The 23,070-nt window shown below is 43.1% G+C and overlaps 1 protein-coding gene across 6 annotated transcripts in view; it reads right to left on the reverse strand.

Annotated features, from left to right (window-relative positions):
- SLC37A1 (solute carrier family 37 member 1) overlaps window positions 1-18,068 on the reverse strand; it is a 35,212-nt gene extending 17,144 nt beyond the window's left edge. Inside the window, exons 1-10 of one of the 6 annotated variants that reach the window (XM_058045734.1) lie at window positions 18,007-18,068; window positions 17,226-17,311; window positions 13,016-13,312; window positions 11,225-11,306; window positions 10,301-10,421; window positions 8,346-8,424; window positions 7,428-7,563; window positions 5,835-5,911; window positions 3,916-4,082; window positions 2,939-2,976 (exon numbers count right to left, since the gene is read on the reverse strand). In XM_058045734.1, the coding sequence (XP_057901717.1) occupies window positions 2,939-2,976; window positions 3,916-4,082; window positions 5,835-5,911; window positions 7,428-7,563; window positions 8,346-8,424; window positions 10,301-10,421; window positions 11,225-11,306; window positions 13,016-13,071 (756 nt within the window). In that variant the 5' untranslated portion in view covers window positions 13,072-13,312; window positions 17,226-17,311; window positions 18,007-18,068. Of the gene's footprint in view, window positions 1-2,938; window positions 2,977-3,915; window positions 4,083-5,834; window positions 5,912-7,427; window positions 7,564-8,345; window positions 8,425-10,300; window positions 10,422-11,224; window positions 11,307-13,015; window positions 13,313-17,225; window positions 17,802-18,006 lie in introns of those variants that run through there. The other 5 variants (XM_058045737.1, XM_058045735.1, XM_058045731.1 and 2 more) reach the window with 5 other exon arrangements.
- Window positions 18,069-23,070: the final 5,002 nt, after the last annotated feature.

The raw sequence follows: 23,070 nt of genomic DNA on the forward strand, positions 1-23,070 counted from the left end.
AAAATTGCAGCCTGGTAATTTTTAAATGCACAAGCACTCTGCAACAGGAGTTTAAGGGAGGGAAGTTGTCTGGGAATGCAAAGTGGAGAAAAAGGAAGCTCTTAGAGTACAAAGACAAGTTTGTATGAACATGATGCAACTATGGGGGGAAAAAGGCACAGGGAGAAAAGATGAAAAGCAATGAAACCAGTTCTAAATCACATTTCCCAAAGGGAGGAAAAAAAAGTTAAATCTCCTCTTTAACCTTCATAAAGGAAGTGCAGCAATTCTGAATAACACCCACTGACTTGCATTTGTCATAGGTACACAGCCCTCCAGAAAGTCAAGATGAAGCCTCCAATGCCAGCATTTAGAAGCACTTTATTGTCCTCAAGTATTTATCTGGAAACAAATTTCAGATGGGTAAATCAGAGCCAAGATGAATTCAGGCAAATGAAGCCCAGCCCAGGAAAGCAGAGAATAAAGAGAAAGAACCACACACTCAGGGCTCTGTGCCTGACTCTCCATCTGTGGTTTGGACAGCTCAATGAAATCTGATTAATCACCACTACAAACTCTGTGGAAATATTGGGCTCAGGACCACGCTGCAAATAAACATTAGATCAAATTCATCCAAAACTGGCATCACACAGAGAGGACTGTGATCTCTCAATCTTAATATAAACCCTTCCCTCGTGCTGAGCATTTATTTTAGTGCTGCTTAAATTTAACTGGCCTCATTCTTCCACAAGGAGATTTATCTTTTAGTGCAGAGCTGCCTGCACCTACCCAGGACATCTGGCCAAAATTACCTGCCACAGCCTTAGGAGAAAAGCAAGTGTGTGTGTTTAATACCTAAAAAAAAAAAGATTTCTAGCTATTTGCAGAAGGTTGTTCAGGTGGAACAGAATGACTGAACAACAACAACAAAAAAAAAAGGACAGCAAGAATTTTACACCTGCTAAATTACAGCCCTTGTACAACACAGATTATATTTTTTTCCCTATTTCACTACATCAACCTCCCTTCAATTAGCATTCACTTTTCTTTACAGTCAGAAGCTGTGATCACCACATCTACATCTGGGTACTCCTACCTAATTAATTTCCTTAATTCCTAAGGCCACCTGTCTGTGGTGAACAGAAGCTGTGAGCCCCTTCCACAAGGGTTTAGAATCCTTGCAGACCACTCAGGAGTGAAGCATTTGGGCAGCTCCAATGACATAAAGCTCCCCAGGACAAGGCAAACCTCAATCTGAGAAAGGTCCAAGGCAGGTGGGGGAGCCCTGTGATAACTCCTCCCAGATTTCCAGATGTGAAATGGGAATAGGGAAGGAAGAAGTGATTCCTTTTGCTCTGCAGAGTGAGGTTTCCAGGGAAACAGGAGGTCAAATGCATCCCACACAGTGAGAGTGAGCCTGGGGCAGTGACCCTGCTGCTGTACCAGTGAAGACTGAGTCAAATGCTCCTCCTTTTTTGCAAATGGGGGAAATTGCTCCTAAAATACTAAATTATTTGTTAAAAGTATCATGATAAGTAAATATTGCATGTCAGAGTTTTCCACACCAGCTCTCGGAGACATATAAGCAATACACTGTGCAAAGCTCTTTAGTTATGCTTTCCAGTTGAAGTGTATTTGAAACAAATAAATATTTATTTCCATAATGCTTAACTGGATATTCTGTAAAAACAATGCTCTGAACTATATAAAAGCTAAGGAAAAAGGGACTCTTTAACAGCAGGCAAAGAGAGTCACATCAAATACTCTCACACTTGACAGAAGTTACTTCTAAGAAATGAAAAAGGAAAAAAGCCCACCTTGTCTCACAGGAATAAAATAAGGAGTTCCACAGACCACCAAAAGCATTTAGAAGCTTTATCAGAAGTGCTTCATATGAAGATTAAAAAATTTTAAGAAAAGAAGAGAGAACATAGACTAGAAAAGTTGCCTTCAGATCCTATTCAAGAGCATTTAAAATGTAGAACTACATTGATCTGAAAACATTAGGGGGTAAAAAAAGAGCAATCAATCCTGTACAATCTACCTGTGAGGCTGGCAAAGAAAATACATGGTTCACATGATTCACATGTACAGATAATTTCCATGTAGGATTCCCTTGGGACTGTCACCCACAGCCCTGATTGCCCTCAGACATTGGAAACCTCATGGCCTGCCCTGCCAATCCCCTCTACTATTCCAGAAAATACCTGGAAATGTGGCAGACCTGACTGCCCAAGGGCTCCTGGGAGCCTGGAGCAAGAACTGCTCCAGATTTTGGCTGCAGTAGAGACAAACTCAGAGCAGAGACTCAAGGAATATCAAACATCATCAACCTGTGAGCACAGTCCTGAGCAAAACTGAGCCAGGAATGACATTTCTGTCATGAGATGTTACACACAGCTGGTTTTCCTAATGCTCTCTTTGTTGCCTTTCCTTGCTTTTTACTTTTCTCCAATTCCACTTGGATTGGCTTTCTCCTCTTGGGTTCATGAGGCAGAAAAGGAATCATCTCACACAGTAACTCAGGATTTCCTAGGGAAATCTTTCTACCTCTGACACTTCATTCTAAAATACTTAATAAATAAATAATATTTATTACTTATTTACCTACCTTAATACTAAATACTTAAACAAAACACCCTATGAAGATGCTCAGGAAGACTGAAGAAAATTAAGAAAACTCAAGAAAAAGAAGAAAAAAAAGAGATGGACAGTTTTTACTTGGTTTACTGTAAGATCAGCTGTTCCAAAACAAATTAATTCACCTCTTGATTCATTTACTTTGAGAGAAAATAAGCTCCTGGTTTCCCAGTGAAGCACAGAAGACCAATCATTGCCTCAAGCACAGCATCAGTTACAACAGCCTGGCACGAAGTGCCACACACACCATCTGATTCACAGAACCACCTCAATAAGTGTCTATTAAGGGGCAAAAATAAAAAAAAATGCCTTTACTTACACTGGATGGTGTGCAGGAGCAACTGACATCTTTAGGATCTGAAATAAAATACCACACAGAGCTAATTGTGAAAACAAGCCTAAGAAATCTCCTAAAACACTTTTAAATAGTGTAACTTACTGACAATAAACTGACAATAGAGATAAGAAGTGCTACTCTTAGCAGCTAGTTACAGAATTCTTGTTAGATCTGCCAAAATTCATCTCCTGAGACAGGACAGTTACAGTAAAACAAAAATTCACACGTCTGCATAGGGACAGGATGGGGCATTACTCTTTCATTTCTAATTTAAAGTGTCAAAAGATGCTCCCTCAGGTAATTGATGGCACAGAGGATGATGATGGTGGGGGCTGAATGGCAGCACAGAACATTCACTGCAGCCAGGTGGGACCTTCAGCCAAGGGACACTGAAGGCATTTACCAACAGAGGGTCACAGGACAGGGGGCTGAACTCTGAAGTGTCACTGGCTCTGTCAGGGGAGCTGGGGAGGGGTCTGGGGCACAAACCAGATGAGGAACAGCTGAGGGGGCTCACCCGGAGAAAAGGGGGCTCAGAGGGTGTTTTATTGCTGTATTTATTGCTGTCTGTAATTCCCTGCCAGCAGGGGACAGCCAGGGGATCAGGCTGTGCTCCCAGGGAACAGGGACAGGAGGAGAGGGAACGGCCTCAGGGCAGGCTCAGGGTGGACAGCAGCAGCAATTTCTGCACTGGAAGGGTTGTTAAATACTGACAGGGGCTGCCCTGGCAGGTTTGGAGTCCCCATCCCTGGAGGTGCCCTGGGCTGGGGTCAGGGTGGGCATCAAAGCTGGATGACCTTGGAGAGCTTTTCCACCCTCAGTGATTCTGCTGGATAAGCTCTCTGAAGGCACACCAAGTGCTTTCTTCCCCCACCAAGTGTCCTAGGGAGGAGCTCTGTAAGCTTAGAAGGAGCTCTCTAAGCTGAGCCCTGCACGGCTGTGTCCCAGTGAGCACTCACGTTCAATGAGGAACAGGAAACAAAGAACCCCCATGAGAGCCACGATGAGCCCAGGCACCACAAAAGAGAGACCCCAGCACGAGGACACCCAGTAAGCAGCAATCAAGGATCCCAAGATATTCCCCACTGAGGTGTGGGAATTCCAGACTCCCATGATCAAACCTCTCCTGCATTAAAAAAAAAAAAACAAAAAAACAAACAAACAAAAAACCCACACAAATATTAATTATAAGCATTAATCTCTTGAGAAAAGTGTATCAAAATGGCTGTGCAGCTGTTGTGTCACAATATATCTCATGGTTCTTTAACTGATCATTTATTCATGCTACAATCTCCACCAGGCAATTTCAAGGCACCTAAACATGAATAGAACTATTGTAAATATTCTGTGCATGACAGAATTTATCCTGCACTTCCTGGCATTTAAAAACACCACACTAGGGCTTGCATATTTCTAGACAGCTTCTCTAATTCAAACAAACATTGATGTTGTGTAGCATGTGGACACCAAGTCTGATGCTTTTGGGAATAAAAATCCTCCTGCAAACACATTGCACTGATAATCTGATGCTTGCAGGATGTGTCAGACTTGTCATGGAGAAGAAAACAAACTGTAGAGGATATGGGGAGCAAATTCAGTGTTTTCTGATGCCATTCTGGACTTGCTGGGCTCTGGCAGAAGGTGACACCTGTACCAGCTTGGATAAGCACACATCAGATTCCTGTCAGCACAAAAATCCCACTGAAGTCATGAAAACAGGGATTTTTTTTCCCTCTTAAGTCATGGGAAAACTGCCTTGCCCTCAGCAGGATTTTACTTGGAGCAGCCTAACCTAAACAGAATCTTTTCCATGGCCTGAAGAAAAAAATTTAAGAGTTCAGCTCATGCTTCATGGAATTAGAGCAGAATGAAAACAAGGACCAGGTCACTGACATTTAAACCAGAGCCCAACTCACCAGCCCACTGTGTGGCATCCTAAAAATAAAGGATGCTGCTTGTGCATAAAGCAAAGCCTGAATAAATGTATTTATTTTGCACAGACTCCCAATCTTGTTCAATATTATATGACAGTTCCATTCTCTGCATTTCCTAATGGAAAATTAGTTTGAGGCTACATCTTTTTAACTATCCTGTGGTTTATATTAAAATCAAATCCTGAATTTCAGTACATCCTTCTCTGGAACTGATTAACAACAATGCTCTACATATACAAAGGATGGTACCACAGTAGCATTGTTATATGCTACATGCATCAACCATTATCAAAGCCAGTGGGTTTGGCATGCAGCTCTTGCAAAATTTATGGAAAACTACTGTATGGTGTGACAAAATAAATATCATGAGTGATCACTGTGCAGAATTAATATAAAAAAAAAACAACAAACCAAGCTGATGATTTAAAGAAGGTGATAAAAGAAAGGTTAAATCAGCTGCCATATGTATTTTGTCTTCTAAATTAAATTTTCAAGTTTATGTGTGTTAGAAAAAAAGACATTATACAAAGGTATTTTTTACAGTTATGCCTTGATAATTGTTTTGCAACACAGAGGAAAACACAGGAAGTTTCACATTAAAATGGCATAATAACAGCCTTTACTAAGAGTAGTTTTAGACTATTTATATTTACAAGAATTATTCTAATACAATTCTGAAATAATTAATCTGAAGAAGAGCTACCACAGAACACTGTTTTCACATGAGGGAGACAGTTTCAAACCCACATATAAATTAAGCAGCATAACAAAGGAAGCTCCTCTCAAAATTCTAACTGCTTTGTTTCATAAATAAAAAAAAAAAAAAAAAACAAAAAAAAAAAAACCCACAGAAGCCTAAGAAAGATATTTAAATAGATATTATAATATCACAGGCAGAATGTATTGATCTGTGCTTCCAAAGCTGTGGATTTTGTATCCTTTACCTTCCTTTTCCAAACCAGTTGCCAATACATGTAACGACACTTGGCCAGCCAGTGGTTTGCACCAACCCATTGGCTATCTGAAAGTAAATAAAAAATAATAAATAAGCATTTCCTATCATAAACTAGGTTCCCACACAATTCCTGCTGAGTTCTGTATTGGGAAAAGGAAATCTACACAAATAAACTGAATTTAGAAATTTGCTGGGGGGTTTAGAAAGCATTTCTTCCCCCCACACCCAAGAAGAAACAACTTACAAAGTTTTGCAGAGATTCTTCCCTCTACCTCCATCTCTATAATTAGTTTATGATTTAAATCACAGATTACTGTAATTCAGTCACATATTTACCAAAAATCACACTGCTCAGAGCTGCAAAGAGAAGTGAATTCCCCACATTCAAGCAGCAGCATAACACTTATCTCAACTTGAGCATATGGCAAAGCATGTTTGCAATCAAATAAAGCAGAAAACAAGACAATTTTAGGGGAGACTGGATAACTTTAAAATGCTTAGCAGACATCTGTAAATAAACTGAGAGGAGGAATTTAATTTAATATATTCAGGGTGAAGTAAGAATTATTTTAGTCTCCACATTGCACAGAACATTAACTCATCACAACTCCTAAAAAGCTCCCTTTCTACAATTGCACCATAACACAAACATCACAATACAAAACCTCACATGTACAATGAGCATTTGAACATGCAACAAAAAACCAAGCTCAGTCTACCCAACAAAAAACCAAGCTCACTCCACCCAACAAAAACCACTGGGGCTGGTGGTGTGAGATCCCCCTGGAATTACAGGGCTCACTGAGCACATCCCACAGGGCAGAGACAGTCAGCTCAACCCTAAAGGAGGCATTTCCTGTGGAAAACCCCCGATGACAGAGGGCTGGGGTTATTAATTAATCACAGATTAATTGGTGACAAGGTTACAGAAGTGCTGTGCCAGGTTAGTATCTCCCCATGCCACCTTGCTCACTGCTATACAGATGTGCCAGAGGTGAGAGTGTTACTGCAACCACACACAAAGCAGCAGTGCAAGGTGCAGACCTGTCCAAAATGGCCCCAGGGCCAACCCTAGCCTGGTCCTGACCTAAATTCCGTTTTAGCCAATGGTAAGAATTCCTGACACCTGATCAGAGCTCAGAAAAATCTCCCACAGTGAACCTGGTTACATAAGCTGCCTGTTCCCAGCCACACCAGTGTGGGAGGCTGCTCATCATTAGCAGTGTAAATGGAATTTTCCTGCAGAGAAAGCCAGGATGTGTCACTCAGGTCTTGGCAGACTGACAGAAGTAAACAGGCTTGTTTCAAAACTCACACACATTTAAGCTTGCAAAGATCTGATTGCTGATTTGACACAGAGTGAAACACATTAATTTGCTTTCAATTAAAAAAAAAACCCCACCATTTTTCAAAAATAAAGCCTGGGGGTACCCACTCTATCACTTCTGCCTGTCACCAACAAGCTATTCCAGCACTTACATCCTCCCACCCAACCATCACTGTGTGCAAGTGACAAAACCCCAGCATTACCCTAAACAGCACCATGGGAGGAACTCAGTGCCTAAATTCACACTGTGCCTACCTGGGCCATGATGTAAAACCAGAGATTGTGCACATTATAGAAATAACCCAATCCAAACATTGCAGTGAAGAGTCCACTGGCCAGCATCCCCCCTGTCAGGTAGTAGCGGATGGGCAGCCGCTCTCCGATGAGGCCACTTGGAATTGGGGAGGAAATAAAGAGAAAAGGCATCATTAAAAATGAGATCACACCCCAAAAGCCTTCACAAATGAAGGTTGTTTTGTGTTGTTTAAAATTCTGGTTGAGGAGAAGCTCTACTGGTAACTGCTGCTTGCCTTCACAGCAGCAAAAGAGCAATTTTTATCACTTGACAGGGGAAAAAAGCCCCAACAAAAGTTCATTAATTGCTAAGTTCTGACATCTGCACAAGCATCTTTCAGGGAGATACTCATCTGGAGCACATTCAAAGTCATTTACTTACAGAGTCATTTCTCAATTATGTGTCTCCAGCCATTGAAAGTGCAACTTGTCTCCCTTGCTAACGATTCAAGTCATGAAGGTTCTGGCTTTAGTCAATAAAAAGAATCATCTCCACACAGCAGCTAAGACTGCACACTTGAGGATGGGTTTGGTATTATTTTAGGAGGTGTTTGCTCCCATTCTTTGACTAAAGTAAGCCAGGACAATAATTTAAACCCAATCAGTGCAATTTGGAGAATGACTGGAGATTGACTGACTGATTGATTTACATTCTAGATGAAAAAAAAGACAGGCTAGACTTCAATCTGGAAAATATTCAGTCAAGACTGGTGCAGCTAAAAAGCTTTCAGTGTATCACAGATTGATACCACTGGAGCTCAGAATCATGTTGGCATTTTTCCCCTCAGCAATCAATTTCTCACTCTCCATCAGAACCTCTGCAGTAGGAAAGCACAATATCACAGAAGTCAAATAACAGTAAAGAGAGTGGGGTTTTACCTTAAATACATCCCAACTGCATATGCACACAAAAATGAGTAATCCAGAGCTCCCAGTAGCTGTTTGTAGTTGCTCTTATCTAAGAATAATTTTCAAAACAAATTGTCACTTCAAATGTACTAATGACTTCCCAACCATTTTTACATATAACAACAAAAATGTCAGTGAATGTGCACTGACATACAATTTCCAACAGGCACATTCAGACTTCAGCAAACATGTTGCCAATGTTTTATTTAACAAAAAAATACCTTCTGCCTCTAAAATATTAGGAAAATATTGGCAGGCCCATGCTAAACTCTAACTTATTTAAAACACCATTTTGGAATAGAAGAAACATCAGGTATTAGCAAGGTGACCTTTTCTTAAAAGGCCTTAGGCAAAAGACAATCCAAAATCCAATTTAACAGACTTGATTAAAAGTGGTAAGATGAGTTGCAAAAGCATGAGATCCTAACAGAATGTCTAAAAAAATAAATCCATCATCATAGAGGCCTTTAAACAATCAGCTTAATATTTTTAAAATATTAAGTTATTTAAATATTTAAAATATTAAGTTATTTTTTTTAATGGGTAAAGCCTTTTGTATTTCATTTTCCAGCTATTCACAAAGCACAGAGGAATTCTGCTTAAAAAAACCCCAGAGTTCTGCCCTGTAGAGCAAACAACCATAATCACACCTAAATGGGAACTGCAGACAGGGCAGAGGGAGCAAAGGGGCTCCACCCTGATGGAAACACCAAGCCAACTCTCAAGGGCCCTGAGCTCATACCCAGACAGTTTTGTGCATTTACTTGCAATAAATTGCCACAATTTCTATTGGCTTTGTGCACAAAGTCACAGATATTAAAACAAATTCCTTCCTCCAGCGTTTTTCTGGCAAAACTCCCAGCTTTGCCAGAAAAACACCTGAAAGAACAAGTCTAAAGTGACATTCCAAAGGGGCAGCTTGGCAATAATGCCCATGGAAAAAGGAGGATATTTGGACTAAGAAATCTCCATTTAAAAAAGTCAATCAATATTTCAGACAAACAAACTCAATCCCCCTTGGTCAACGGACAACAAACACTGCCCAGCTTTAAGTGCATCCCACCTGGGGGACTCAATTTTTCCAGCACACCCTGCAGCAGGAGTTAATACAGTGGATTTTGTCCCCAGAAACCCCAGAGCTCATATCTTTAATTATCTTTGAAGAGAGCAGGACTTTTTTAAATCGCTAATTAAAGACTAATTAGAATGTATAGCTACACAGACTGGGGTGGACTGGCACATTGACAGAATGGACTAATCTGTTTCACTGAGGGTTCTGAGAGCAATAAAAGTGTCAAGGAATGATTCAAAGTCTCACTTAAAGTCAAATATGATGAAATTAAAATTTAATCGTCCAGTAGACAAATATTTTTTTCTATTCAAGTGAAAGACCAGGTTCATAAACTATCCAGTAAGTTGTCAAGTCTCTCCTGCAATGAAGTCTCCCCTTTTTCTTCATTAAAATGGAGAGAAATTTATTCCTTCAGGCAGATAAGGACTCTGCAAAGTTCCAATTTAGATAAGAACCAAGTAATTTCACTTAAAAGATTGCCTGAATTAAACAAGCAGAAAATAATAATGATTGATTTTATTCTTCACCCTTTTTTCCTAAGCAGACATGCTAAAGACAAAACCCATTTTCTGACTGAAAGCTGATCTGATGAAACCATCTCTTAGATATAACAATTAAAATAATCTCATTTATTTAAGTAACTTTAAGTAGCAAAAAATCATAAGGTAAGTCACAACTTCACTTTCTGTGGAAAAATCAGTGAGGACATGGAAAACAAAACACCCCTTCCATGCACATTCCTCACACTTTAAGAAATAGCTAATTATGAATATGTAATAATTAATAATCTAATTATGAATATCAGCTCAGTATTAGGAAAGAAGGACACAAAACCAGAAAAGCCAAGCCTTACCAAATGGCTCCCATCCACACTGAGAGGCATTAAATGGTTTTTTGACAGGCTGGATCTGGGCTGCATATTCTTTGTAGGAGTCAAGCTCAACTTGGCTTGCACAATGCTTATGCAGCTCTCCCTGAAACAGAAAGGACATTTGAAAATAGAAAATTCACTTGCAAAGTGGGGACTGATAACTCTCCTACAGCAAGAAATGTAACAATTCTAGATTTGTATGTACCTGCGTCAAACCTACCAATATCAGTAAAATTATTTGCTTATTAATTGCTTGGTATTTTGCTGGGGGAAGCCACCATTACATGGTTAGAAAAAAAAATTCTACAGTAAACTGGTGTTTCTGACAGTAAAAATCTCTGAAATTCTGCAGTAACATCAAATACTTTGCCCACTGTTACTCCTCAGTGTTATGCAATGCAGCACTGGGGAATTTGGTTTGTGTCTGGCAAGTTATAAACACTGAAGATTAAAATAAAAAAACCAGAATTAGAGAACTTGTGTCATCAGCTTCACTGGGAACAGCCACAAGGGTACAGAAAATGATGACCATGATGCTCAGCAGTACTGGGAACACTTGAAAATGCCAGTGGAATGTTCAACTCACCAGTTATGAGCAACTTTTCTCAACCATAAGAATGCAAACCTCTCAAATATCTCTAATTAGATTCATTCACATGAATGGAGTGCAGGCACAGCTGCCTCCAGCCCCAAACCCAGACTTACATGCAATATTCTAGGTGTGGTCTCACTAAAGTTTATCAAGCAAATATCACTGCGTGCCAGCTTTATCAGTCTTTCATCTTGAAGGCATTTCAAGTTAAAGGTTAACCCTGCCTTTCACAACAGGAAATACTGAAAAAGACAACAACATCCTTGTCTGACAGGAGCAGGAGGATGTTTGAACAAGGACAACACCTCTCTTACCTTCACTATACTGATAGGTTTCCTGGAGAGATGGAAGCTGGCATACAGCAGGAAGGTGAGAGAGAAAATGAAAGCTCTATACCTACAAGAGAAAAGAAAAAAAATGAATAATTATTTTATTCTGATTTTCTTTTAGCACCAAGTCACACAGAACCACTACACAAGTCACTGATAATATTGGAATAGTGGAAGATAACTTTTTTGAGTTCCCCAGCAGCCTGAAGAACAACCCTCCCAGTTATGCTGCGTCCATCTGCTCTGATGTGGCCTTGGGAGGAGCCTGGTGGCACATGGGGACAGGCAGGACAATGTGGCAGTGCCCTGAGCCCACAGAGCTGACCTGCCTGGTGTGCAACCCTCCTTTGGAGGCTCTTAAATATCAGCTCAAAATTATTAAACATCAGCTCAACACACTGAGAGTCATACTCCACACCTCCCTGTCTCCTTGGGTTTGGTGGCATTGCTAGGACATAAGTGATGGCACCCTTAATTGTCAGTTTGGAAATTCCTTCTGTTCTTACTGCTTTTAGGATTTAATTCTGCCTTCCTCTAATAGAAATCAGTCATTTGCAGGGATGGACAATGGGGCTGAACTGGAGCACAGGAACAGAATTGAGCAGCTTTGGATTGGGAAGGAATTCTCCTCTGTGCCTCACTGGATCCTTGGGTCTTTCTCTACAGTTCAGCTGAATTAAAAGTGCATCTTAATTTCACTGACACTGCAAGCATTAAACAAAGACAATAATCTGATCTATTCTACTCCCTATCTATGAATTTCACAGTCACTGCAAACATTAAATGAAGATAATAATTTGATCTATTCTATTCCCTATCTATGGTTTCAGTTGTTTAAGGAGAGCATTTTGGGGATTTGTGCTTTTAAAAATACCCAAAATGTGTCTCCTGGCTCCTTCTAGCCTTGATCTTAAAATTAACATCTGTAAATGTAAGTACATATATACATACAAATATCTGATTATCACTGCCTGCTACAGTCCCTGATTTTTAATTAACTCTTTTCAATCATTTTTTGCCTTATGAACTTTTACATAACCAGGGTCTTGTTTTATAATTCTGGCATATTCACAGGAAAAAGAGTCATCCCACAAGCAGAATTATTCACCCTCATGACTGAAAACATCCTCACAAGGGATAAAACTGCAATTATTTTGTTCCTGCTGCTCAGCTAGTGAAAATGCCATAAAATGGCTCAGATGGAAAGAGCTTTTTCTTTCATTTGTTATTTTTTTGTTATTCACACACAATTGACTCAATATTCTATCTCAGGAACCACATGAACTGATGCCATAAAATTTCCAGGATTAGTTTTCCTAATGCAAGGAGGATTTTTGTGTGGTTTTGCTGGGGGGCTTTGCTGGTTTTTTTTTTTTTTTTAATATTGCAGTAGCAAGAACTAAAACTGTAATTGTATAAGTCTGTATCACACATCAAATTATTGGGGAGAAAAGACACTTTTGGCTAAGAAAAGAAAGCTAATCTTGAGCACTCCTCCCACCCAGGATCTTGAAAATGCAATTTATTCTTTCATACCTTGCACAGAAAAGGACAAAAGGCTTAATTCTCTAGCATGCTTCACTAGTAAGGGTTTGTCTGGGTTTCCCAGCAAAATATTTCACTTTTTATAGGTCAGCAATATTTAATTATCATACAAATGACCGTACGTTCTTCCTGGATGTATTAAACAATGAGAAAGCAAAAATCCTGAGCAAGGCAGCAGCCCCAAGCTCACAAGTGTGCACAGCAAGGATCACACCAGCACTGCAGACTCACCACTGATCTCGTGAGAATGAAGTGATGAAACGGATCCCAGGAGGAAGCTGAGCCATCTACACCACAGCTGCTGCCAGATTCCAGGGGACACAATTATGGATGTGTGGCAGTGCTATTTGTTCTTCTGGAAGTGTGACAAAGATCCCCCAAAGCCTGTGGGTTCCACTGACATGGAATATCTGCTGCTGGGCTGATCTCCTTGCAGGTTTGTTTTTTTTTTTTCCTTCTACCTTCAGTCACGACGTGGCAAATTCTTCACTCTGCCTTTGTTTACTGCTGATCTTCAAACAAGAGAAGCTGGTAAGTAAACAGTCGGGTTGAGTTATTGGGGTATTTTCTAATCATAACATTTGAATCAGCAATGATCCATTTCAGAGGAAAGTAATTCACATCACTAAACTTCACATTAGAAATGCAGTGGAGAGTTTTAAGCCTATATAAATTTCAGCCTTCTCTGATTTTTCTAATTTATAATTTATTTTGAGAGCTTGGCATCGTACAAAGCAGTGGAGACACAAAGGAAAGATGCACTCAGAACTTGAACCAAAGCCAGCTTATATCAGAACACTCAGCTTTTGTCCCAGAATGACTATGAACAGGCAACTCTTCAGCTCACAAAGATCTGTTTGAGCACATCAGGAACATTTATGAGCTTGCAATTTGCTCAAGAACGGCTGTAGTGTTTCCAGCCTGGAATGAGAGACTCCTCCAGCTTGAGAGTGGGTGCTGCTGAACAATGCTGCCAGCAAGGCTTGAGCAGCACTCCCTCTTCCATTTCCCTGACCCAGTACCAGCACTGAACAAAGCTCCACATCATCAGAAAGCCTTGGAAAAGGAAAAAAAATGAGTTTTTTCACCACTTGAGCTCCCTACAGCAGCAAAAGGCAGGACCACATGTGTCCTCAGAATACAGAGAACAGTGAGACTGCAGTGGTTTGGTTTAAACTCTCACAAAGTTCCTGCTGTTTGTTCCAACATGATCTGAAGCCCATTGACAATAAAAAACCCCATATTTTATTCCAGGTGCTGCAATAGGAACTGGCTGCAGTTGAGGTGCAGAGTCAGGTGGCCAAAGGAGTGTGAGATCTCAGCACCTCAAGACTGATGTGCAGAGTGACCGAGACCACCCTTAAGGGGCTCGAGAGTCCTAAAATGTTGCCAGAAGCGTCTGGTAGCTAAACTTTGATCCTGCACGGGAGACGACGCCTGAAGATGAGAAGATTTCACTAGAGTAAATAGTAAAGAGATAAGTTAATTAGAGTGAAACACAGAGTTTAAAATTTCTGTACAAGAAAGTCTAAAGAAGTAAGATAGAAGAACTGAAGCGTGTCCTGTCCTTCTTCTTCTTAACCTCCATCTTCTGTAGTGATGTTAGCACTTTGAGATTAGTTATTACTAAGTGTGCACTAGTTAATAAAAGTAAAAAGTATTAGAAAAAATTGATAAATATTGTATACGTAATTTTGAGTATAAAGATAAGTAACCACCCCAAAAGTTCTCAGTGTACTCATAGCTAGCTTGCTGTGCAAACCTCTGTCGAGCCGAAGAAAAATCTTTTAAATAAACAACTAATAAACACCAAGACTGAGAAAAGACCTAAAGCCTCTTCTCGTCCTTTGAAGCATGGGCTGTCCAAAGCCACCCCAGACCTTTCCAAGTCACTTAAACAGCCGAGTAACCAACAAAGGAGCTGTAGGCAAAAGGCGTGACCACAACTCAGGCATGCAAACCCAGCAGGATCCAGGGACACTCCAGGACCCCACAACCCCCCTGGCAGCCCCTGAGGACCCCACAACCCTCTTTAATGCCAGCCCAAGCCACTGCCATGCTCCTGATGGGAAGCTGGGAGGATTCAGGATGAGCTCTCCTGGTAAACAACAGGAGGTGAGTGAAAGAATGAAAGCACAATTGCCAAACCCACAGCTGGTGTTCACCTGGGAATTTTAGGGGCTGCCACAGGGCAGGTGAAGGTCGGAGACTCTCTCCTCTCATCTTCACTGCCCCATCTAACTACAGAAATCAAAGCTGCTTGTCCTCAGCCAGGTAAGTGACAACAAACAAGATCTGTCAGCTCCAAGCCGGCAACTTGAAAGCTTCAGCACCTACCCAGGCTTCCTCCCCAGGAATAGAGGAACACAACCCCCTCTTTACATAACTGAGTATCCCACCAAAAGATCAAGGCTCTGCTCCTTGATGCTAACACATTCTTGTCATACCTCTATTTTTTCTACAGTGTCCTGGTTCAGCTTGCCACCTTCCTACCCTAAAAGTGAATTGACTTGCTAATCTCGTTTGGCATGTTCCACCCCCTCCCTGGCCCTGAATCAGACTGTGCAATTAATCAAACCCCATAATCATTCCCGCCCTACACGAGTTTCCTATCTGCTCTCTGAGGCTGCTGAGGTTAGAGAAAGTGCAACCCCATCCCCTCCTCCCCTCTCCCAACTCCAGATAAAGATCCCTGCCTCCCTCCTTGTGTCAGACTTGTCATCCTACAGCCATGGTTCAGGAGCCTGATCCACCAGAAATCCTGCTCTGAAACGCAGCTGATCCAATAGAGAATATTAACTCATTCTGTAGCCATAAAACTGCCACACAGAATAAATCCAAGGCAGCAGGGGCATAAAGACAAGGATTAAAAACTGGGATTGCCCCTTACAGCCACAGCTGGCTAGTCAGGTCAGATTTCAAAATTCCAATTTCAAAACAACTATTTCTCATCAGTAATCTGTGTTTGGTTGAAATGAGACACAGATAGCTCTGAGTGGGAGAAAAAAGGTAAGGAGAAAAGAGATTGGCACAAGTAGCTCACAGCAGGAGTGAAGTTTTCCTCCAGCAGTAACAAATTCATTTCAGGGTGATCCCAAACCCCATTTCTCCTCTGACAGTCCTCTCCAAACACCAAAATGATTGCATCAACCACACCAAGTGAGCTGACAGAAATACCCAGTAGGAAAAAAACCTGAGAAGCCAGCAAAGAACAAACACCTGAGGTCAAACACTTCCTTAAACAGTTCTCTGAAACTATAATAGGACAGGGCAATCATCATTATAGCAAAGCAATTGTTTAGCAGGTTACTATTTAACAGCTCCAGTGCAAGCAGGAAAAGACTTCACACACCTTACAGAAGGTTTCAGGGCTCAGTGGTCCCAGCAGGCTGCACAGCTGTGCACCTGCTGCACAGACTGCACTCACACACCTCCCAGCATGTATCCTCAGGATAAACCCCATCACAAGCATCCCAGTCATTCCCAGCTAAGATGACTGGACTATCAGCAGCACAGAGAGAACTGCAGCCTAACTCTGTCTGACAGGGGCTGGTTTCATTTTATGTACTGCAGGCACCAACACCTGAGTTCTCATTTACATCTCAATAACTTGTTTCTGTCTCTGCATATTTCTAAGTTCCTCTAACATTCATGTGCATTTTAACAAACATAAAAAATATCCTCCAGATGATGCCTTAAGTTTAATATTTTCCAGATTCTGTACTGCATTAGTACAGAACTTCATATAAAGTGTTAGCAAGTGATTTGAGACACAAAAATCCCTTTCCAGCCCAAGAACCATGGCAGCTTCAGGTCAAAAAAGTATAAACAATAGCAAACTGAATAGAGCAATCTGGATGGGACTTCATAACCTGAAGCTATAATTGGACAATTAACCCCAATAGGAAACGGACCAAAACTTATAAAAGTGTGAAAACTCGTGACCATCTTAGGTGTAGCCTTGGCCAGGCTCTTGTACTGCCCAAGGTGCATCCTTTGAAGGCCTTTTTAATAAATCCCTACTTTCTTTTTAATAAATCCCTATTTTATTCCTTTAACACTGTCTAGCCTCTGTTCTAGGTAGCCTCTCAAGGCATCACACATAAGCAAAGAAATTTGTGGCAATAAAAACTTGTGATAGCAGGTTGTAAATTTCACCTCTTATTGGGGATTAAAGCAGATTTTAAAAACCAAGCTATACTTCAGAAATTACACTAATAAGCTACAGCATTCAACCAGTAGTTTATCAATACAATTTTTTATATTTCAGTTTTCCTGATGAAGCCCAAGGACAACGTCCCTTTAGATTACCCAAACTTGTTTTACATTCTTTCATTTTCAGCAACTATTTCTGCCAACAGCGAAACCAACCCTCCACTTCCTCCTTGCTGTACTTCAGTGCACAAAGCCATTCCCGTATTTACTTTAAAACCACATTTACCTTTCAAACTTGCTATTGCTCCTTCTCTGCAGCGGCTGAAGCATTCCTTCCTCCCTATTTCAGGCAAGCGGGAGCGGCTTTTCCCCCTGCAAACACGGCACAGGCGGGCTCAGCTGTGCTGGGCAGGCAGGGGAAGGTCCTGCCTGGGCTGAGATGAATTCTGTCAATGTCTGTGCAGACACCGGGTTACCAAACCCTCCCCGGGGTGCCCTTAAGGGCTCACAACACCTTCGCACACACGCGGATCAAATGCAAATTGCGCTTAATACCCGGCTCCTCTGCACCTGAGCCAGAAGCTGCCAAATCCATCACTCCGGCGCCTTAAATAGCGGAGAAGGAATAAATTCCTTCTATTTAATACAGGGAGGAAAAGGTTCACTGTGCTTAGGGACCCGAAGAGCGATCAGGGCGGCTCCAACCATCCCAAAGGTCAAGGGCAGCGGAGCCGGGGAAGGGACAGGCACCGCCTTCCCCCGGGACCCACGGGCAGGGCACGGCCGGGCTCTGTCCCTGTCCCACCGCAGCCCCGCGGTGCCACCCCCCAACCGAGCAGCGCCTTCCCGTCCAGCAGGATGGGGGCTCCGGGGAAAAATAAACGGGACAAAAGCAGACAAAAGGCGGCGGAGTGACAGAACTCCCCAGCCCGCGGCCGCCGCTCCTCAGCCCAGCCCGGCCTGGCCCGGCCCGGCCGCCGCTCCCGAGCGGCCCCGCGGCCCTGGAGCCGCCCCCGCTCCGCCCCCGCCGCGGGCTCGGCAGGTGCGCGGCCGCCCGCACAGCCTACCCCGGGCCGCTGCTCCCGGCACCGCCGCCGCCTCCTCCTCCCGTCTTCCTCCTCCTCCGGCTGCCAGCCTGCCGAGCCGGGCGCGGCTGCGGATCGCCGCCCGCCGCCGGAGCTGCGCGCCGGGACCCGGCGGCCTCGGCCCCTCCCGCCATGGAGGAGGAGCCTGCGGAGCGAAGCCTTGGCTGTGGGGAGAGCCGTGCCCGCCGGTCAGGGAGCTGATCCTGCCCCTATGATTACACCAGATGAGGCGCCTCTGGGGTGCTGTGTCCAGGTCTGGGCTCTGAAAGACAAGAGAGATGTGGAGCTCCTGTAGCAGCTCTAGCGGAGGCGAAGGTGAAGGGACTGGAGTATCTCTGTGTTGAGGAAAGGCTCTGAGAGCTGGGGATGTTCAGCCTCGAAGATGAAGGGACTGGAGCATCTCTGTGTTGAGGAAAGGCTCTGAGAGCTGGGGATGTTCAGCCTCGAAGATGAAGGGACTGGAGCATCTCTGTGTTGAGGAAAGGCTCTGAGAGCTGGGGATGTTCAGCCTCGAAGGTGAAGGGACTGGAGCTTCTCTGTGATAAGGAAAGGCTGTGGAAGCAGGGGATGTTCAGCCTCTAAGGAGATAACTCCAAGGGGACCTCATTAATGTCATTAAATATTGAAAGAAGTGTATAAAGAGGATGGATCTAGGTTCTGTTGATGCTGAGCAACAGAACAAGAGGAATGGGCAGGAACTGATGCCCAGGAAGTTCCACCTGAACAGTGACTGAGCACTGGGACAGATTGTCCAGAGAGGGTGTGGATGAATATCTGGATATCTGAATATCTGTCTCCTTACTGGAGATACTCCAGAACCATCTGGACACAATCCTGTGCCATGTCCACCAGGCAGGTTGGACCTTTGACTCACTGTGGTCCCTTCCAGCCTGACCATTCTGTGATTGTGAGCTGCTGTCCCTGGCCTCTGGCAGGGCCCCAGATCACCCCTGTCCTGCCAGAGAGGGGAAAGATGCTCCCTTGTACCTGCTGTCCTCATCTGTCACCCCAGCAGCCTCTTCTACTCCAGGTGCTCCAGAGTGGTGGCTGGACCCCTCTGTACTGCAGTGGGATCCCCAGGCAGGCGGCCCCAGCCTGGGCAGTGTGCACAGATGTCTTGGGGTCTCTAGCTGGTCAGAGTGACCCCGAGAAATGTTCAAAAGTCTCTTTTCCCAGCCTGGCGCTTGAAGAAGGAGTCAGGGCTCTTAATTTCTCAGTTTCAAGGTTGTTTATTGTTTCTTACCTATAAAATTCTTTAATTCTTTCTCCTGTCCTGCCGAGGTCCATCCAGCAGGACAGTCCAGGCACTCTGCCTGCCCCCAGGGCGGTGTTATGTCTTTATAGTAAAAACTACATGTACAATGTTTACAATTACTTTCCAATACCTATCACCAATGTTAGACAGTGAGCTTCTACTCTAAACCAATCTAAAAGTGCCAACATCACAGCAAAAGATGAAGGCCAAGAAGAAGAAGGAGAAAGGCTGGACACACCCAGATCCCTCCATCTTGCCCCCTGAATCCCCATTCTAAAAAAACCCCAAAATCTACTTTTCCACCCTGTGATAAATTCACTATCATTCTACTTAATTTGTCGTGGCTTGCAGATCTTCATCTAAGGTTGGTAATTTGCTCCATGGGTCATAATCAAAACCACAGGCACCTTGGGCTCTGTGCCAGGGTCTCTGAGCCCCCTGTCAGGGGTCTTGGCTGCTCTGGACAGCCAGAGGGGTGTCCTGGGTTCTGACACAGGTGCTTCCCTGCAGCACTGTCAGACACACAGGAAGGTATTCCTGGTGCCAAACAGTCACAGATCATCTGAAAGCTGAGGGAAACATTCAGCAGGACTACATTAAAGAAGAAAGAATACATTTACTTTAGTTATCTCCTAGTTTCCTCATCCTGCAGTGTTTCAGAAACCCTATATCAAAGGTCAATTTATGTAGATAAACACACACTTCCTGCTGCAGGTGTATTTCTTCATCGTAACCACCTCACCAGAGCAAAAAACCCTGTGCTATTTCCTTCATCCAAGACTGAATAGCTGCTAAAGTTACCTCATGCAGGTTTAAATTTATCTGTGTAAGTCTGTCCCTTGCAGAGCACCGTGTCCCTGACAAATGACCCCTTAAGGCCCTCACTGAAGTGTCTGATGTTGTTTCCTTTTCCCTCTCATCTTGCACTGCCTGTGCTGGGAATACCAAGAAAAGAAACTCTGACTCCCAGTGTGATGTTCCTTAGGCTCCAAACATCAAACACTTAGACATGTGCTCAGCTTTTCTCCATGATCCCAGGGCATCTTCCCTTCACCTCCTCCCAGGCAGTAAAGGAACTTTTCACCCTTATTTTCACATTTGCAGAATCAGGGTCTCAGAGTGTTACCCGAACCATTGCAAGCACCCATGGGTGCTGTAAAATCTGCTGCTTCAAAGCTTGTTGCTGGCAAGTATTGATTCCAACTTTCCTGCTGAGATTTTTAACATGTGAGTCAGAGATTTAAAAAAAAAAACCTGTTTCTCCAAATGCTACAAATGTCCTACTTGGAAAGTTAATGCACTGCTCTTAATTATCACAATCTTACCTTCTGAGGAGATGATTTTCATGAATGGAGTGGCTGCATTTCTGCACCAGCACCAGAAGGAACCCAGGCACTGTCTATTCAGACTGGCGCACAGACACAAAAAAATTTTAAAAAAAAGAAAATAAGACACAAGAAAAAAGTTTTGTCTTCCTACAGCAGAAAAGGTCAGACCTTCACAGTGCATCTGTATACATGGTTAGGCATGCCAAATTATCACAAAAACTATTAATCATCATGTGAAATCCTCATTTTTAAAAAATTGCCATTGCCTTGGCCCTTTTTTAACTCCTTAAAGAATTTAACCTTGCATGAGTACCTTATTCTGTTACAAGCAGGTTGCAAAAAGCATGAGACAAATAGCCTTAGAAAAGCCTGATATTTTTCATACTTAAAGTAGAAACTGCAACTCCCATTCAAATAAATGTTTCCTGTAATCCAATCCCCTCGCATCAGTGGAAGCTGCTGGCTGCCACACTTGGCAGAGCTGCTGTCTGTGCTGTGCCAGCCTGGGCCACAACTGCCAGAAGCCATAAAATAAGTGAAATACAGAGAGAGGCAGCAGTAGGAGCTGGTGCTGCTGGTTGCACAACAACCTAGCAGAGGGGCCAGAGGTCGGGCGGAGATAAAAGGAAATCTACATGGTTAAAAAAAAAGAACACACGAACTCACATACAAGGAAATGGACCGGGATTCTATCCAGGGCAGTGCAAAGGACCAAAACAGGCCAAAACTAAGCTTGCAGATGCTGCAAAAGCAGGGGAAAAAGTCAAGGAGGAAGACTCAGCTTGGAGGGAAAGATATGAGGGACATGCTATGAATAGTGCAAAAAAGAAAAAACATTTTCGCAAAGTCAAAGCCATGCAAAGGCATGGCATGCCATCAAGTGCAGGGACATGCACCAAAGATTCCCCTATTGGTGCCCATTGAAATCGCAAGATTCCCTTTCCCTTCCCAAAAGGAAATGAAATTTCCTTTCGGGAAGGGAAAGACAATCTTGCGACCCCGAAAAGAAAGGCTTACAAACACCCTGGAAAGGAGATAGGATCAAATGAAATGCAATTGAAAAAAAACCAGAATATCGGCAGATTTAGTGTCTTCCAGAAATGGTCTGTGAGGAAGTGAGTTGCAGTGCAAAGAACCAAAACATGCCCAAACAAAGCTCACAGAAGTTGAAAAAGCAGGGGAAAAAGTCGAGGAGGAAGACACAACTTGGAGGGGAAGATATCAGGGACATGGCATGGATACTTAAAAAAAAAAAAAGAACCAATTTCCCAGAGTCAAGCCCATAAAAAGGCAGGCCATATGCCATCAAGTGCAGGGACATGCACCAAAGCTTGCCCAAATTGATCCCCGCTGAAGGCCAAAACAGAAAAGAAGGACTTACAAACACTCTGAAAGGAGATACCATCAAAGGAACAGCAATTGGAGGAGAAAAAAGGAAATGAAATTTCCTTTCGGGAAGGGAAAGGGAATCTTGCGATTTCAATGGGGACCAATAGGGGAATCTTTGGTGCATGTCCCTGCACTTGATGGCATGCCATGCCTTTGCATGGCTGTGACTTTGCAAAAATGTTTTTTTCTTTTTTGCACTATCCATAGCATGTCCCTCATATCTTCCCCTCCAAGTTGTGTCTTCCTCCTCGACTTTTTCCCCTGCTTTTGACACTTCTGTGAGCTCGTGCGGACATGATTTGGTCCTTTGCAGTGCAACTCACTTTCTCACAGACCATTTTTTGAAGACACTAAATCTGCCGATTTTCTGGGTTTTTTTCAATTGCATTTCATTTGATGCTATCTCCTTTCCAGAGTGTTTGTAAGCCTTTAGTTTCTGGGTTGCAAGATTCCCTTTCCTTTCCCAAAAGGAAATGAAATGAAAGGAGTGGTTGAGCAGTGTAAGAAGTGAGGAAATCAACCTGTGAATCAGGCAAATTATCTCCACTCATCCTTTTAATTTTGGTGGCAGAGAATGAAAAGGCAGCTCCCAGAGCCCCTGCTGGCAGGGTGGAGAAATGCTGGCTCAGAAGGCACTGTCCCTGGAAGGAGGATGCATAGTGGGACAGGGACAGATATCAGTGAGCTCCTGAGGGCAGGAATTCCCAAATGCACTGAGTGGGAATGAAGCAGCATCCTGCCTTTGCCACATCAGAGGCTGTGTGTGCACCCTGCTGGATTTTTATCACCCCTTTGAAGCAGGACACTTGTGGGATCTCAGCACATCAGTCCTGATGTGCAGAGACACCGAGATAACCCTTGGGGGGCTCGGAGGTCCTGGAATGTTGCCAGAAGTGTCTGGTGGCTGGACTTTGATCCTGCACAGGAGACAACACCTGTATGAGGATGGGAGGATCTCACGGGGGTGAATGGTGAAGGGATAGGTTAATTGCAGTGTGAAACACAGGTTTTAGAATTTCAGTACAGGGGGGTCTAGCGAAGTAAGATGGAGGAATTGGGGTGTGTCCTGTCCTT

Source organism: Melospiza georgiana, chromosome 2 (genome assembly GCF_028018845.1).
Source record: "Melospiza georgiana isolate bMelGeo1 chromosome 2, bMelGeo1.pri, whole genome shotgun sequence".
NCBI lineage: Eukaryota > Metazoa > Chordata > Aves > Passeriformes > Passerellidae > Melospiza > Melospiza georgiana.